Source organism: Phymastichus coffea, unplaced genomic scaffold (assembly GCF_024137745.1).
Source record: "Phymastichus coffea isolate CEN01 unplaced genomic scaffold, Cenicafe_Pcof_1.1 PCOF00265, whole genome shotgun sequence".
Lineage (NCBI taxonomy): Eukaryota > Metazoa > Arthropoda > Insecta > Hymenoptera > Eulophidae > Phymastichus > Phymastichus coffea.
In genome coordinates, this window is record NW_026707076.1 from 22,460 (window position 1) to 39,772 (window position 17,313).

The 17,313-nt window shown below is 39.1% G+C and overlaps 2 protein-coding genes across 7 annotated transcripts; one reads left to right on the top strand and one right to left on the bottom strand.

Annotated features, from left to right (window-relative positions):
• Positions 1-483: 483 nt before the first annotated feature.
• Positions 484-10,594, top strand: LOC131674599 (alpha-protein kinase 1-like). Of its 6 annotated transcripts, none has more exons than XM_058953357.1 (16): positions 484-604; positions 2,351-2,426; positions 2,677-2,974; positions 3,068-3,209; positions 3,297-3,416; positions 3,499-3,758; positions 3,844-3,950; positions 4,023-4,565; positions 5,150-5,398; positions 6,131-6,465; positions 7,062-7,514; positions 8,041-8,317; positions 8,962-9,090; positions 9,423-9,670; positions 9,751-9,916; positions 10,314-10,594. In XM_058953357.1, exons 3-16 carry the CDS (start codon positions 2,745-2,747, stop codon positions 10,319-10,321), a joined length of 3,267 nt encoding a protein of 1,088 aa, XP_058809340.1. In that variant the 5' UTR covers positions 484-604; positions 2,351-2,426; positions 2,677-2,744; the 3' UTR covers positions 10,322-10,594. The 6 variants fall into 6 exon arrangements, with proteins under 6 accessions (XP_058809340.1, XP_058809344.1, XP_058809342.1 ...); XM_058953361.1 differs by having other exon boundaries at positions 485-604; positions 9,766-9,916; XM_058953359.1 differs by lacking the exon at positions 484-604 and adding an exon at positions 686-811.
• Positions 10,595-12,926: 2,332 nt separating this feature from the next.
• On the bottom strand, positions 12,927-15,553 carry LOC131674600 (protein cereblon). The gene is made up of 7 exons (XM_058953363.1): positions 15,295-15,553; positions 14,889-15,025; positions 14,480-14,809; positions 14,152-14,404; positions 13,933-14,078; positions 13,472-13,668; positions 12,927-13,401 (listed from the first exon to the last, which is right to left on the bottom strand). The coding sequence occupies exons 1-7, from the start codon at positions 15,365-15,367 to the stop codon at positions 13,155-13,157; spliced, it is 1,383 nt and encodes a 460-aa protein (XP_058809346.1). The 5' UTR covers positions 15,368-15,553; the 3' UTR covers positions 12,927-13,154.
• Positions 15,554-17,313: the final 1,760 nt, after the last annotated feature.

Below are 17,313 nucleotides of genomic sequence, written 5' to 3' on the forward strand. Positions count from 1 at the left end.
ATGGGTGCTCCTCTCCAATACAGACGTAAATCGTACACAGCAAGCGTATATATAAAACCAAGAAATTCTGAGTGCTGCCAACTTCGAAATTTAAAATGAATTGAAAAGACGTAATTTCTATTACAGTACGTAGCCTCAAAAAATTGTAAATGTAAACACAAAGCCGATTGACGAATTGTTGTAACAAAATGGTTATACGGGATTATATGGGATGTCTCTTATATTATAACAATTCGTCTATACCATATCCATACAGCAATTCGTCAATCGGCTTTATTTTTACATTTACAATTTTATGAGGCTACATACAATAGGAATTATATCTTTTCAATTCATTTTGAATTTCGAGGTTGGCTGCACTCCGAATTTCTTGGTTTTACGCTTGCTGCGTGCGATTTACGCCTGTATTGGAGAGGCACCCTATATACGTCACAGTTCACACAATCATACACTGCAAAAGCTTATTGAGTCTGTATCCGTGTGTATCCGTGTAGGTGAGTGAGCTCGAGGGGACGCGTGTGCGTCAACTCTTTGGGTCGCTAGCACATAAAAATTCATCAGTGTACAGCGAGCGAACGTCTCGGAGCGAGCGTGTGCAGAGAAGGTAGGTGTCGTGTTGAAAACCTATCGAGGCAGCCGTGTATCGTTGTGTCCTGGCAATTAGTGCGTATAAGATAAACAAACGTGGCTGTACGGAGAGAAATGAGAAATGTGGTAATAAACACGCGAGAGCAAGTAAAGCAAGGAGAGAAGGAGCGTCGTCGCGCTGATGAGTGTTAGTGCGGGCGCGATTACGCTGGCCGAAATTAAGGTTAAAACACTAGCCAGCTCTCTCGACAATATGCGCCATCTCTCTCTTTCTGTTTGTCTGTCTATCTCTCTCTCTCTCTCTCTCTCTCTCTCTCTCTCTCTCTCTCTCTCTGTCTGTCTGTCTGTCTGTTTCTCTCTCTCACTCTCTCTTTCTGGTTTGTGGCTAGTACCTCTCTTTCTTTTACTCACTCACGCACTCATTCTTGCGAGTTATGTCTCCGTATGTGCATAACGTATAAGTGCGCGCGCGGAGATATATATGTCCGCGATAGGTTTTTCCGCCTCCGCAAGCGTATATGCTCATCGTCCTTAGTGTACGTGCGCAAACGCGCGCACGCGTGTGTGTATGTATGTGTGTGTGTGTGTGAGAGAGAGAGAGAGATAGATAGATATCATACGCTTACATTCCGCAAGAGAGTATAGACTAAGTATCTCGTGAGACGCTCTCTGTCTTTCTATCCCGGGGAAAAACGCGAGTGTGAGTGCGGTCTGCGTGTGTACGTGCAGTATTTTTCTCTCGGTCCCTCTTCCTCTTTCTCAAAGCGTATATTCTTTGTACCTCTCGCGGGAGGGCAAATTCACGTGAAAGGTTGCGCTCTAACAAAAAGGTGGCCGTGTGTAAGTATGAGTCACACACAGGCACGCCGCGAACTAGCTTGTGAGAGTCAGAAAAAAAATCAGGATTTCCCGTGTATGCGTGTGCCAATGCGTTGTGCTGTACGTTGTCTCTCTCTCTTTCTTTCTCTCTCTCTTTCTCTCTCCCTCCCTCTTTATTCCTCTTTATCTCTCTCTCTCTCTCTCCCTCTCTCTCTCTCTCTCTCTCCTCTCGCTTACTCTAGCAAGGCAAATCGCGCGAGCTGCGATTATTGCGGGAATTCCATCGCTCGTTAGGCGCATTCTATCTGTATATGTGTCGTTGCAGCGCGTGTGTGTTTGTGTACCGAGTCGCGCCTCTGACGTCTACGACGAGAAAAGCAACAACAGCTGTTTCAAGACTCCTCCGGTTGTACGTCGACCTTTGTTCAATTTACAACTCTGACAGCTTCGCCGAGGAGAAGCTTTCGTTTTATTTACGTTTGCTACTCCCTCCTCCTACCCTCCCCCCCCCCATATCTCTTTCTCGGCTATACACAACGCATTCGGTTGGCCATTTCATTTTTGCTCCGCGGGATTTATCGCGTTGTGTGCTGCTACACGGCTGTTTACAAACAAACAACTGAGCTGAGACTCATGAAACGGAGCTGACGTTTCTGACCTACACCTATGTGAACTTTCGTGATCTACTGTACAATTGCGCAGCTGGCACTACTTATCTCTTTCTTTTATGTGGTTTTTTGTTTATAAGCAGCCGTGTGTAGCCATCGAGTCACAGACTCGTTTTGCGAATTGCTCGACTCCGAAATAAGTTATCGGTGATTCATTGAGCATCGTCTTCCTTTGCGTGATACTCGCTCGACGCTTAGGAGTTGCCTACTGTTCTAATCTTTTCCGATGTCTCCGTTTTTCGCTAATGTATAAAACCAACTTTTTTGTATTTTAGATTAACTGACAACAAGGAGGGGTTTGGTCACGATTTCTACACTGCTCCAAAGGAATTTGTACATAATTTATTTGAAGTGAGTATCGAGTGAAAGAGAAAAAAAAAAGAAAAAAAAAGATACCTCTGTTTGTCACATCCTAGATAGGCACCTGTCAGACAAGTTCATAGTAAACAGAAATGTGGTTATGTGTTATGAAAAAAAGAAAGATTCATCTTCTTGTTCCATTTCTGTCTCGGATTAATTGTCATGGATATAAAGTTGTGCTCCAAACCAAGTGAAACGATTGTTGTATATGTTGTTCTCTTTTTCTTTGTTGTGTATTCAGGAATTTAGATCTGTAAAGGTGTAGCTTGTTTGTCTTTCTTTATTGACAAGAACCAAACAACAAACAGAATGTCAGTATTGAATCAGAGCGGAGATGAAGTGGTGGAGTGTCCGCTATGTATGGAACCACTGGAGGTGGATGACCTGAACTTTTTTCCATGTACCTGTGGCTATCAAATTTGCCGTTTCTGCTGGCATAGGATTCGAACGGATGAAAATGGTTTGTGTCCAGCTTGCCGCAAGGCCTACTCTGAAAATCCTGCTGACTTCAAACCTCTTTCCAAGGAAGAGATCTCCAGGTAATGTATTTTTCGACTCAAGATCTCTCTCTCTCTCTGTGAACCTTACTTTGCTCGTCAAAGTTGAATGTAACCGTGAGTGTGACAATTAAGGCTGAAGGCAGAGAAGAGATTGAAAGATCAGCAGAGAAAGCAGCGTGTTACTGAAAATCGTAAACACCTTGCAAATGTCAGAGTAGTGCAGAAAAACCTTGTTTTCGTCGTTGGATTACCAATGAGACTAGCAGATGCCGATGTGAGAGTGGTCCAAAATTTTAATATTATCATGTGACTTTAAACACAGTAAAGTGTATATTAATGGTGTTAATGTGTCGTTTGATAGGTTCTAAAGAAGCACGAGTATTTTGGAAAATTTGGAAAGATACACAAAGTGGTGATTAATCAGAGTACTTCTTATGCAGGTTCTCAGGGTCCTAGTGCGTCAGCCTATGTGACATACCAGGTACATTACCGAAGAGATGAGGCTTGCAAATATTCGAGTAGTGAAATACGCATATTCACATGCAATTTTCTTTTTTAAACAGCGTTCTGAAGATGCATTACGAGCAATAGAAGCAGTGAATAATATAGTTGTGGATGGTCGGACAGTAAAAACATCTTTAGGTACCACAAAGTATTGCTCGCATTTTATGCGAAATCAGAGCTGTCCAAAGCCCGATTGTATGTATTTACATGATCTTGGAGATCAAGAAGCGTCGTTCACTAAGGAGGAAATGCACCAGGGAAAACATCAAGATTACGAAAGGAAACTCGTGCAATCTTTACACATCAATACCACGCAACGGTGGGCGTTATGCTTCAAACCTCCAATTGTCGATTACAGTAATTTAATTTGTTTTTTTTTTTTATTTATGTCGGTTATGTTTTAGGAAGCCAACACCATCACCGCCGGTTACTGGAGGTGGTACGCGAGAAAATGGATCGAATTCACAAGCAAAAGAAGCTTGGCCGTCGTTACAACCAGGTCAAATGAAAGGTTCGGAGGACATGTTTGTTTTTTAATAAATTAACGACGTTGAATAAACGATCGTAAAATGTTACTTTGCAGACCTACCATCAAATTGTAAAGAATCCTCGCCGCCGACGTCACTGCCCAACAATCAAGTAACAAACGAGCAAGAGAAGGTGATGAATAGTACTGCGGCGACAGCATCGACGAGGCAACAGAATAATAATAATAATAAGGGCGAAGGTTCACGAAGAGGAAAATGTAATAGCGAGAGCAAGGCACAGGCGGCTAGAAACAAGCACAAGAATTCGCAGAATAAAGAGAAACACGGTAGTAATACGCGGACAACGTCACGGTCGGAATCAAATGGCAATATCAAGGAGGACGCAGACAAGTCGAGCTCGGCAAGATTGAAAAGTGAGAAAACGAAATTGGCTCAACAAGTGCAAGAGATGAAGATCAACGGAGTAGTCCAGCAAAACGGCGAGTCACAAGTACTTTCGGAGAGTAGCGAGTCAGAGATGCAGAGGGAAGGAAGCACGCCGGCGAGTACGATTTCGAGCTCAGAGGAATCAACCTCAATGTTGTTGCATCCATCGGATCGTTTGTTAGCTGAATCCGCTGAAGAGACCGCTGTCCTAGGTGAGTCTAGATTCGGCATCATTGTTGCCTTCTTGCTACTGGCTGTCGCTCTTTACCTTTCCAAGGAAATGGAATAATCACAACTTTTGTCTCTTCTATGCGAAGGTGCTTCTTTCACACACTTGCTCTTCACGCACGCACACTCTTTAATAATTTTAGAGTTTAGTTCTCTTTGTTTATCGCATCAAGGTTGATAACGATATAAATGATTTTTTTTCTCTTAGCCATTTTACCTCGATGGGTAAGACTCACGCACGCTTTAATTATCAACTAGTCTTTTTTATTTTATTTTGCTTTTACTACTTTTTGTGATAATGTGAGACATTTACCAATAGAGATTTTCCCTTTTGTTTTCGAGCGATTGTATGACTTGTAGAACATTCTTGTGATACACTTTGAATTTTATAAGTTGCCAAATAAAGACATTTTTTTGCAAGTAACTAGTGTTGTGTATTTTTTTTTTTTTTTTTTTTTTTGTTTTTTACATTTTTGTTGTCAAAATTCTATCGCTTTACGTAAAACTATCGTTGAAAAAAAAACAAACGAACATAGAACACGAGCGGTACGCTTCTGTCAATTTAAAGGTTCATCGCCATCAAGTAGGAATTCGTCTATGAGTCAGCAGCATCTACAGCAGCAACCACCCCCAGGCTTACATTCCACGAGTAATAAAAACGGGCCGTCGACGACGACGCAGCAACCGCCACCAACGCCAACAATCAATCATCGCTCGATCTTCGGACAGTCGGATAACAATAGTTTCTTCAGCTCTAATACCTTTCAGAAAATTCCTACGAGCGCAACTGTGTCCAGTACATCGAGCACGCAGCCAGGTAAATTTCTTTTTTGTTGAGCTCGCCGGAGACCAATCATCGTTGGTGAACAACAGGTGAAAATAAAAGAGAAAGTTGTTTGTTTAATCGATTATGCGACTTGCTGCTCTTTCTCCGTCGGTTTTGCAATTCTAAAATGCACTCGTACCATGGCAAGTGAAAAAAAAAGAAACTAAAGAATTGCTAACGAAAGTTTTGAACGTGTGCGTAAGGTCAGACAATTGTCGTACACCGCGGAACAGTGGCGCCTTGTTGTGAATGACTATCTCGCTGGAGCGTTGATTTAGCAGATAAACTCGACGCGAGTGTAAACTACTCTCGATTTTTCGCCCAACGGTGCTACAACAGCTGTTATTTGAATGCAAGTGCATCGCGTAATCCGTTAACATTAGCGAGTTGATATCGTGGATCGTAATATGCGTCGGTAAGTTTACGTGCGATTTCGATCTCTCTTGCACTCTGTTCACGATATTTGCTCTCCTTCGTCTCGCAGCCTTATCTTTCACGAGATGCTCTTTATACTTTATTGGCTAAAACCTTGCCTCTGTCGAAAGTTTGATTTAATTTGACGCTTTCGATTCTACATTTGAACCTTCCAGAACACATATCCATCGCTTATCAAATGTATTCGAGACTAGTTTCGAGGCGAACGCAAAAAGATACGACGAAACGAGCGATAAACGTCGCGACGACCTTTTCATTCATCGCCATACTAATTCCTTGACTTTGCAGCGAGCACAGGGGTCGACTGGACGAATACGGGAATTGCGCCGTTGTCAGACTCGCTGCCCACGGTGCATTCGAGCGAGGACTGGCAGGCAGCATTTGGCTTCCATCAGACGAATAACAACAACAGCAATAACCTTTCGTCGCCAAAGTCGTCGCCGTCGCCAACGCCGCGGATATCCTTCAGTAACGAGGATTTTCTCGATATCGAGGATGTGGCCGGCTTCGCGGAAAACAGCAGCGGCAACAGCATCGCCAACAGTCTGTTGCAAAACGCGCCCACCTCCAAATTCATGGCCGACTTTCAGCATAATCCCCTACAACAGAGGTTATCCATGCAGGTACCAGACTCTCATTTTGTTAACCAGAGCACGATTCACGCTCGTCTGCGATTCGGAATTTTACCACGGTGCATGTGCAGTTTACAGCACTTGCAAAATGTTTATGAAAAATGTTGTGGCAATAATTTTTCTTTTTTCAACGATTGGATAATGGAATCTGAGCAATCGTCAAAAAGACTATTTACTCACAGCTCGTAAAAGCGTTTATCAGCGATTATATTATCTCACTGTAAATTTGCGGAGTTCCGTAGAGCTAAATTCGACGATTGTTTATTGCTTTTACTTAGAAATTTTACCCATGTGACTTTCTTTTTATTTTATTTGTAAGCATAATTGCTAAGGTGTTACCTGGCCAAAGTAATTACTGTAATCATCGGTAACAGTTTATTAGGAAATTTTTGGAATCTTAGTTTGCTCAGTAGTCTTACCCGGAGTGAAAAAAAATTGGTATGTCATGATTTTTTATAATATCTTTCTTATCGAAGATCTTACTGATGATGCGTTAGGAAAGAAAAAACCGTCGCGTAAAAATGTCCTTTCCTGTCGACACAACAGTTGACGATTCACTTTAAAATAACCATATGAAATTGTTACAGACGACACAGAACTCCGATAGCAGTGATCACCTAAAGCAGAACGGACACGCGACACTAAACGAGTTACAAAAGCAGCAGGAGCATCAGCAAAGTACAGCAGAAACGTTGAAAGCGGACGACGACCTAGGCTTCGATCCCTTCCACGAAACGCAAAAAGCACTGGCAGAGTTAATGGAAAACGAGGTGCAAATACAGCAGCAAAGGCTCTTCCAATATCAACAACAGCAGCAGCAACGCGAGAGGGAAGAACAGACGAGGGTTCAACACCAGCAACAGCAGCAACAGCAACAGCAGCAGCAGCAGCAGCAGCAACAGCAACAGCAGCAGCAGCAGCAGCAACAGCAGCAGCAACAGCAGCAGCAGCAGCAACAGCAGCAGCAGCAACAGCAGCAGCAGCAACAGCAGCAGCAGCAGCAGAATCCCGTTGGTCTTGGAACTCATCATTTCACGCCGGTACATAAAGTCCCTTTTTTCGCTGCTCTCTTTGTTATTTGTATAACAATATAGCGGCATTTGGAAAGTTTCTCTTTCTCTAAAGTCAGCTTACCATTAGCTCGATATAATTGAATGGAATTCTATCGTCTCCGTAGTTTTTTTATTTTGAAATAGGCGTGATAACGGATACTTCAATCTAGCTTAATGCTAGCTAATATTATTCGTAACATTGCGGATAATTTAACTCTTGAGTACCCTAACGTAAACGTTGATTTGATTGATTTTGTGTCCAGTAATATTGTAAAGACATGGCCTGAAATACGGTAATTTAATTATAAACTATGAGAAAAATCCTGATAAAATATTTATAATCGATATATTAGAAGCTGAATAATATAGCGGTTAGTTAATTGCATGTTATTTAACGTTTGCAAAAAATTATAAATGAATTACAAAGTCTTTATTGCTTGTGGCTGTTTAAAATCGAATAAACGTCAAGCGTCATTATAAACAAATAAAAAGCGAAATTCCTTTTCCTATCCAGGTCTCACACTTAGCGCACTTGCAGCAAGCACAGCATTTGCAAAACTTGCAGGTCTTACAGCAGCAGCAGCAACAATCGCATTCGCTTCTATCAAGGTTACCACAAACATTGCTCCAACAAAACGGAGGTGCTCAGAGCCCGGTAACCGTAGCAAGTCTAGGACAAAGAAGCAGGGGATTGCCACCACCCGGCTTCCCTAGTTCCACGCCCAACCACATGAACTCCTTCGGACTTGGTATACCACGACCTGCGCCCAACGCCACTAACACTCTCACAGGTGAAATCATCGTGTCGATTGTAAAAAGGTTATTTACAGAAAAAAATGCGTTGACAGCCGTATCAATCATTGTAATCATTCAACAGTCGCACGATTCGAATACATATAATTTAAAAGATTGGTCGCAATACTTTGATTGATTGAATAAAAGTATTGCTAAAAATTTGAGAACCAAAGACATCTTAAGAAACGTGAATTTGGTTGTTTATACACGTAATGATAGCTTGGAAGTTCGCTTTTATTTTACTTTTCTACGAATAACGTCGGCCATCTACGAATTTTACATTCTGACAAAACTAAGAGAATAACCGTGAGATTTTGCAATTACTATAAGACGGTGGTAGCAACTGATTTACCATGCGCGAGAGAAAGACTAACGTCCAGTGTTAAAATTGCTCCGAAATTCGGTTGTGCTTCAAGTGAATAGACGTTATGAATGTTTCTTGTATGAATGAACATGTGCTAGCGTAGTTTGAGACTCACTGGTTGAAATAAATCGAAAGAAATGGTGAACGCTGTCTCGCGAGACAGCGCTCACTGTCTCGAGAGTGTGCTGCCAATTGAGCGTCCTTGAGTTAAGGTACGAAAATAATAAGAGGTCATCCGATTAAAATATGTTGACCGTGTGAATTGGTCTTTTGCAGATTTACTTACTGGTAGTAAAATATTACCATTCGTGACTCATTCGTCCGGGGTCTTGTTCACCGGTGGCCAGCAGGCTTCGCAACAGACGTCGTTTCTCCAGAACCAAAACCTCCTCCTTAGCTCTCAAGGTTATTATTTCTCTTTTGCCCTCTCCGTCTGTCTCTCATTTTCCGAGGTGCGACGCCTTTTCTTTTTTTTTATTTTTACTTTGCAATTACAACAAACGATTGATTCATTCAGCATATTGCCGAATCAACCGTGCACTTATAATTTACACTTTGAAGTCTTATGATTTACACATTGACGTTTTCCAATACGCTTTGCATCTTCGATCAAATGCAAGTAGAGCGAGACTTTCAGATTGACGCTTTCACATTTATGAATAGCAATTGTTTGCGTATTGATTGAAGCATTCCGCAGCGTGATACAGCAAACTTTAAACTGATGACTATTTACACAGGTGTTGGCAAGTGCGCTAGCGATGCAATTTTCGCATTGAAAGATTGGTGCGACATGAGTTCCCAGCAACAACAGCAGCAACAATTCCATCATCAAGCACTATATCAGAAAAGCGGTTGGAACAACTTCGGCTCGATCTCGGACTTGAACCCGGTCGATCCTGCCATTGTGAGTTCCCGGCTACTTCCATTCCAGAGCACCACGAGCACATGGCAATTCCCTCACGCGCACCCCTCACATACCCAGCAGGTACTGCCTACTTTTTTCTATCCACACTCCTCTGTCAGGTCATTCTGCACTTCTCTGAGTTAAGAGCAATTTTTTTCAAGGTCGATCCTTTTCAGGAGCAGAGTACACCCGCGGCGCAACACTGGGCGATGCAACCACCACCGGGCTTTGCTGCTTCGTCGCCTAGTGTCCCTCTCAACGTCCAACAGTCCAGTGCAGCTGTTCCAACGCACACTAAGTTCATTGCGGCGGGATCGGAAATCGAAAGTAAGTGTTTGCGTCGTGTTTTATCTCTATCGCGGTATTACGGTGAAAAATGCTGTTTTGTTGTTTTTTTCTCTTTGTGATTTCGAAATAAGCTCGTTTTGCAGTTTTGAGTTTCTTGTCCTTTCATTGTTGTTAAATTCAGCTAGAATTACATTCTAAAATTCAAGTACATTCACGCAGACGCAGACACACGCAGACGCGTAGATAGTATAATTTTGATAACGACTTTTATTTCGACTACTATTTATCAGTAATACTACGTTATATCGTTTTCGGCCCATTCTCGAAATGCCACTGTAAAGAAGCACATTACATTTCTCGACTGTTAGATGGTGGTTAATATTAGCTTCCTGTTTCATCTTTTGTTAAATTCTAACGTGCTATTTTTCCTTTACAGACATATAGATGTGTCGAATATCGATGGGAAAAAGTACTAGCACGGCGAAGAGTGCAGCTTTTTGATATAAGAAAATGAATAAAGTATAAATATGACGAAAAAAAGTCTGGAAAGCAGCAAAAAGAAGTATAACTCAATAGCGTACGTTTTCCCTGACTTGTGTCTATGTCTATCCCCCCATTCCGTACTATTTTATTCGCATTCAATGAATATTTAATATTTACTGAAAAAAGAGAATATATGAGTTAATCGATAAAATAGCTTTTTACTTTGACTTATTGTTTTTTTTTTTTTTTTTTTTTTTTTTTTTTTTTTTTTTTTTTTTTTTTTTTCACATCTACATTAACCGTATTATCATCCATACTTACACCATTCTTTCAACATTTTTTCATGGTAAATTTCTAGAAGTAGTTTTGAATGATCAGTGTCAAATTTATTAGTCAATGTATACCACTACTATTACTCATACTTTAAACAATGTGCTGTTAGTTATTATTTCTTGTAAAGATTACTCAGTTCGTCATTTCAATCTCCCAAAAGAGTTGGTGATTTCAAAGGGGACCGCAAATGTGTTATATGTTACTCGAATCGTACTAGTACTTGTCAAATCAGATGGTCTGTAACATCGAACAAAGAGAGCATACAGATTAGTATAATTCACAAATTGATTCACACTCGGGACGATGTACCACTGCGTACATGGCACAGAAACGCCCATGCTTTACCAAGCTGGGCGTTGTAACGCGTATATATATATATATATTTTTTTTTTAATATTCGTATTTTTTATGGTTTGTAAAGACGAAAATTTGTTCTAAACAGAAAAATTGTTTCAACATTTTTTTGATAATTTGTTGTTACGTGAATTTCTTCGATTGTAAAAATTGTAAAGTTCCTGAATACTTGCAAAAAAAGTCATGTCATTGTATTAATAGAAAATATTTGTGAATTTGTATATATTATGTCACAAACCAAAAAATGAAAAAAATGCCAATCTCAAATTCAATTTCTTTAATCTTAGAAAATTTCATAAAATCTGATGTCTTTGGAAAGAATTTAATGTGAGTGCAAGAGATATGACTTGGCAATTTTATTGTATATCTCAGGTATCTTATATTTTATTGGGTAATGGTTATACTTATGCATACTGAAATATACATAATAATGAAAACAACTCGACGACCACATGAATGTGTGCAACGTGTGAGAAAATGTTTTTACACGAATGATGATGTCAACCATGTAAAAGCTGCTGACGGTACCAGCCGCTCATTCCATCTAAAACTCTACGAGTTTTTCTAAGTTGTCTATAATTTTAACGATCAAACAAAAGAAAACATTTTCTGATCGTAAATTTTGCACGAAAGACCAAATACTGCGCCAGAAGCTATCGAAGGGATTTCGCGAGGATGTATTTGACGATGACCTGAGATTTATATTTACTATACAAAGCACGTGGTACTCGTGACTATATACACACCGTAACATCTCAGATTGACGAGGGTTTCGAATGTTTTTCGACTAAACATTTTATAAATAAAACAGAAACAAAACACTGATGATTATACGTACTCGATGAAAGAGAAGTTGAACGCAGACTTACAAAGATTGGCACAAATGCCTTTAGTCGTACTAAGAAAATTAAGAGTTATATTGCACTTGTTGACGCGTACGAAGCAAGAAACAAAACTATAAATCAAGAAATAAAATACAACCATCAAGAACGACTGTCGTGGACTTAAGGACGTTGGAATTAGCGATGAATTTATTACTTACTCCTCTGTGTGAAAGTTTTAATTGAATGAGTTTTATTGACGATTTACGTCGTGAAAGTTCGACGTGCTGCGAACAATGAAGTAATATATTGATGATTACTTTCGAGAGAAAGAACCGACTATTTATTTGTACATCGGGCACGAGTAATGAGCCCGATGAAGAAAGTAGGATACAGACGTGAGAGAAAGAAAGATAAAGCGAAAAAGATTGAGGTACATAATGAACATATAATTATATTATACATAAAATTGAGCTAAGGTAATCGAAATATATATATAATATGCGAAATGAAATATGAAAAATTCTAGTGATTTTTCCACCTTGTACATATCCCACTTTATTTCAGATTTTGGATTAGAATATAATTTCTACTTTTATATTTTATTCATTCTATCATTTATAATTTAAATTCTTGAATATATTTTTTTTGCTCACACTGTTTTATTACCAAATCGAAAATTTCACTTAACAATGATAAAAAAACAATAATTTAACGAAAGTGTCACGATTTATTCAGTCCTTAAATATATTATACTTACATATATACTTGTACAGTACATAAAACTCAACAGTATCATATAGTTTGGCAATTGGCCCAAACTCCAACTATCCATTTCATCCTTTCTTAGCGATATCAAAGCTTATGAATACCAAATGTCTTTTATTTACATTTATGTGGTTTTTTTTTCTTTATTCAAAAGTATAAAAATGTACTTCAGTACGCGAAATATAATCTAGATGTTTAATATTTAAATGCATTTTTTGTTAGAGTTAGAAAATTATTGCATTTTCTAAAATTTTAATAAATAAATTTTAATAAAAATATTTTTATAATTATAAACTACTTATAGTAAAACGTCTTATTGCTTTTAAGAACTTGAAAATTTAGCAAAGCTAGTGATGAAAATTATTATTAAAAAAAAATGATGACTAATGACGATTCATAAAATATTTACTTTCCTAAAATTAACAATTTCCTAATAACTTGTTCGATAAATTATGAATATAATAAATCCTATACATTTTTAACGTGAAAAGTAAATAATAATTAGCAATACACTTTTTTCAGTTGATTGAAAAATTATCTTCATCATTACTATCTTCGTTCTCTTCATCATCCAAATCTGTTTGATTATTTTCGTGACCTGAAATGCTTAATTGCTTGTTTTCCTCTGATAATTTCTTGGATCTTAAATTGCTTCTTGTCAAACCCCAGAAAGATGAAGGTCTCAAATGTTTATCTTGGGCTCTTGTGAACAACCAGCCCATGTGTATTTTGCAGCCTTCGCATGAAGCTATGGTCCATGCATAACTGAAATTGAAAATCTTTTCAATAATATTTTAACCGGGCACACAATATTTATTTTTAAAAACAAAACTACCCAGGGAACCAGCTGTAATGAGTTGAAGCGAGGTTACTATTCAGTTCTAAATTTTCAGCTTGACGCAGAGTAACTGTATCATGAAGAAATCCAGCTGAATTACAAAACGTATTTTGTGGACCCTCTTTACTCATTGGGAATATATTAGACTGCTTTCCAATTTGTCTGTCGCATCTGATACACACAAGAATCCGATCCTAAAATGAAGATTGGCATCATCACATAAATACATAAACTTTATTTTCGACACTCCGTGCGGAAAGTAGGTTTTTCCCGCATGCTTGGCAAAAAACGTGTGTTGAAAATCGCACTTTCCACACGTCGTATCAAAAAATACGGTACGGCACATGTTCGGGAAAGTTCTCGCTTCGCTCGGGCGTAAACGCTACACGAGACTAGAATCTACTTTCCCGCACTTGCATCGTAATGTACTATTCTTTTCAATTCAAAAAATTACAAACTTCAATCAAATAATTCAATTCCCACTGCAATCTTGATATAGCACAGTCGTATTTCAATAACATTAGTCTATCACTGTCACTTAGTGGTAGGTTTTGAGCAACCCAGTAAGATAAATCTACAGGATCAGTTGGTATACAACGAACTTCTATAAATTAATAAAAGCAAGTAAGTTACAAATAGACAGATAACTCATAAGGCAATCAAAGGTAGTAACGTACTTGTTTCAATAAACTGTAATTGTTCTCGAATTTTACGTGACAATCTATTAGGATCGTATTGTCTATAAACCCATGAAGGCCATTGAGTTACCACTGATTCCAACATTTCCAATTTATTTTGTTTTACCAGTTCTTGTTCATTTGTTGGCTTCACTCTGTAACAATCTAAGCAAGCTAGTCTTTGATCTGAAAATGGATGTGGCAAATTGATTTCTGGTAAAATTTTTACATTGGCTGATATTTTGTTGTATCCCTTGATAACAAAAAAGATTTATTTAAATAATGATTTATATCCTATATTTAATTATTATGAAACTTAGACTTTTACCTCCATTAATTTGAGAATTCGAAACCTTTGTCGTCCTTTAGCTTTCAAGCGAAAACCTTCCCTTGAAGTTCCGGACAAATATTCATAAATGTCTGCAGTTGTACCAATGCTTACTGTCTTATCGTCTTGTGCGCAAACAACACCGAATGTACGATTGTACTGTAAACAATCATTTAGCATGTTAATGACATAAGTTTGATATACCGCCATGGGCAGAGTTTGACCAGGAAACAGAACAATTGATGGCTTTACAACCAAGGGTAGATTTATGTATATTCCTTCGTCTAAAAATATTCGCCCTCTCAATTCTTCCAGATTTGTTCCCAAATACTGTAAATGAAATCCATAAATAATAATATATCACTTTAGTATATGAATTTGATTTGTGAAATACATCGTATTAACTTACGGAATGCGATGCAGGCAAATTTAAGTCAAATTCATGAATTCGTGATGTAGATGACAGTTGACCGGCATAATTAGGAGTCAAATTATCAATAGGGTCTGTCCTATCACCAATACTGACAATATTTTCTGCAGCTGTTTCTATAAAAAATTGAAATTTTAGTGTATTTTTTCACTTGCAAGTTTATGTGATATCGTAGTAGCATCAACTACTTCGTATTAGAAAATATATTCTTATACAGGAAACAAAGCAAAATTCGCAGTATGCAAACTAATCCGTCTTGGTCTATATACGTTTGCTATGAGCTTAAGAATAGAAATCAGTTTGTCGCAGTTGATTGAAAAAACTAACCTAAGAGTTTCGTAACGGCATGTTAAATGCATGATAGTTTCAAAGAAAGTCAAGGCACCTGAATCATTAGCGTCATTAGAACTTGTGGATTCGGCGTCATTTTCATTAGCAGCATTCGCCTCCTCATTCATGTTTTATAGACGTTTTTTCCGTTGATATATCTGTTTGATCTATATGATCCGTGGAAATAAAGTTTTCGTAAAACAAAAATGTTCGCGCTATAATCGACACACTGATATGCAAGTTTTGTTAATGACTACACAAGGATCACTTTATTTAAAGCTCTCTCTTCTCTCTGGTTTCCGCAAGGACGTATATTTTGGTGATACATACATACATACACAAAGCGTCTCTCTCTCTCTCTCTCTCTCTCTCTCTCTCTCTCTCTCTCTCTCTCTCTCTCTCTCGCTCGCTCGCTCCCACCCTTTATACTGTTGTCGTACAGATTTTGAGCTAATCAACCGCGAGATGCAGTTTTACGCGCGAAAGTCAAAAATAAGGAACAGTTTTCGAATTGCATTTGAAAGAAATCCATCGCACAACGTATTGTGACCGAATCTACTATGTACATAAAAAAAATGATTTGATCGCATCACTCGGTATAGAGAAGCGTGAAATGGATGAGAAAGAGCAAGCAGGGAAGAGAAATCAGGTAAAGCACTAAGCCTATTGATCAATTGGATCGCTGCGAAATTGTTGGTATTATTCTTTCGTTTAGGTGTAGGAAATGCGTGGCTTTTGATAGTTTACGCACGATTTACGAACGATTGCACAATCGCCCTCTTTATAAGCGACGTTGCTGTTGATTTCCCAGCGACCAAGTAGTGCGAGTCAAGAGCTAGCGAGACGCCACCGCGCATTAATCCCAACAGCTCTAATCGCTCACTTTAGCTGGAAAATGATTGTCGAAATAGGTCGAAGCTTATCGACGCTCCCGAATCCAATAGCCCGACCTGGCGAACGGAAAAAATTTTCGACGCAAGAGCCATAACTCGTATTTTTTTACCTCGGGAAAGAAGGAAAATCAAAGTCTCGCGTTATCTCATTGTGATACATCGGCTCAATTAATGCCGCGCGATCGTCAAATCCCACTACGCTACCGCAGCGTCAGTTCGGACAATCCGCGACGACCTCAAAAGCACGCCACTCTTTCGAGTCATCCGTCGGGACGAAGGATTTTATATTTATTTGGCGTTGCTGACCAGCCGTGTTCACATTTCGTCTTGATCGATGACAATAGTGCATATCGATCTTTCTTTACGGCAATCGTACTTCCGCCAAAACGGGCGTTTCAACCAATCAGTATGGAAATTTCGGCTATGGCAAACGCCAGATTGGTCGAATAATCAAGCGCTAAATATAATATCCAGCAAATAACGCGAAATCGATGATTGGTTTGATCAGTACATAATGATGAAACAATGCTTGCTTATTACACATGTGGCGATGTTATACGGATCTGAATTTTCAGATAAAAGCCTCGTATCGTTCGGCGTCGTTTTGAACACAATGCCTCTTTCAACCGTACCATGAATTATAGTCTACGAGAAAGTAGGCTATAATTCAATGAAAGTAGGAGGGTACATGTTTTTACATTCGACCCGAAAATATACATTTTTGCTCGTTTATTTCGGTGCGATAACGCATGATGAAACTTTTACGCTTCCACGATCATGGCCTCTCGCAATTGCATATTTAACGATATTTTAAGACATACATCGACGTTCACCGTCGCTTTCCAAAAGTTAAAAAATAGAAGAAGCACGATAAGAAGACTTATCGGTGTTACCTACGGGCAAAGCTAGAAAGGACGCACGTATATCAGTTAGTTAGCGCCGATCTTCTCTTCCGCGTGCGATTTGGAGGTTTTAATGTTGTTGCTCGTCTTGTCGAGCGAGACCATTGCCGTCAATTACAAGCTCGCGCTCAACGCTCGACCACACGACGAAAGAAAATACGTACCCTTCTGTGAAAAAAATACGAAGCGTGAGCGCGGTAATCGAGCAAAGGCGGCACGCGAAGACCGCGCAGCGACAGCCTCTCTCTCTGCCTCTCTGTCGGCGGGGCAGAGGAGCGC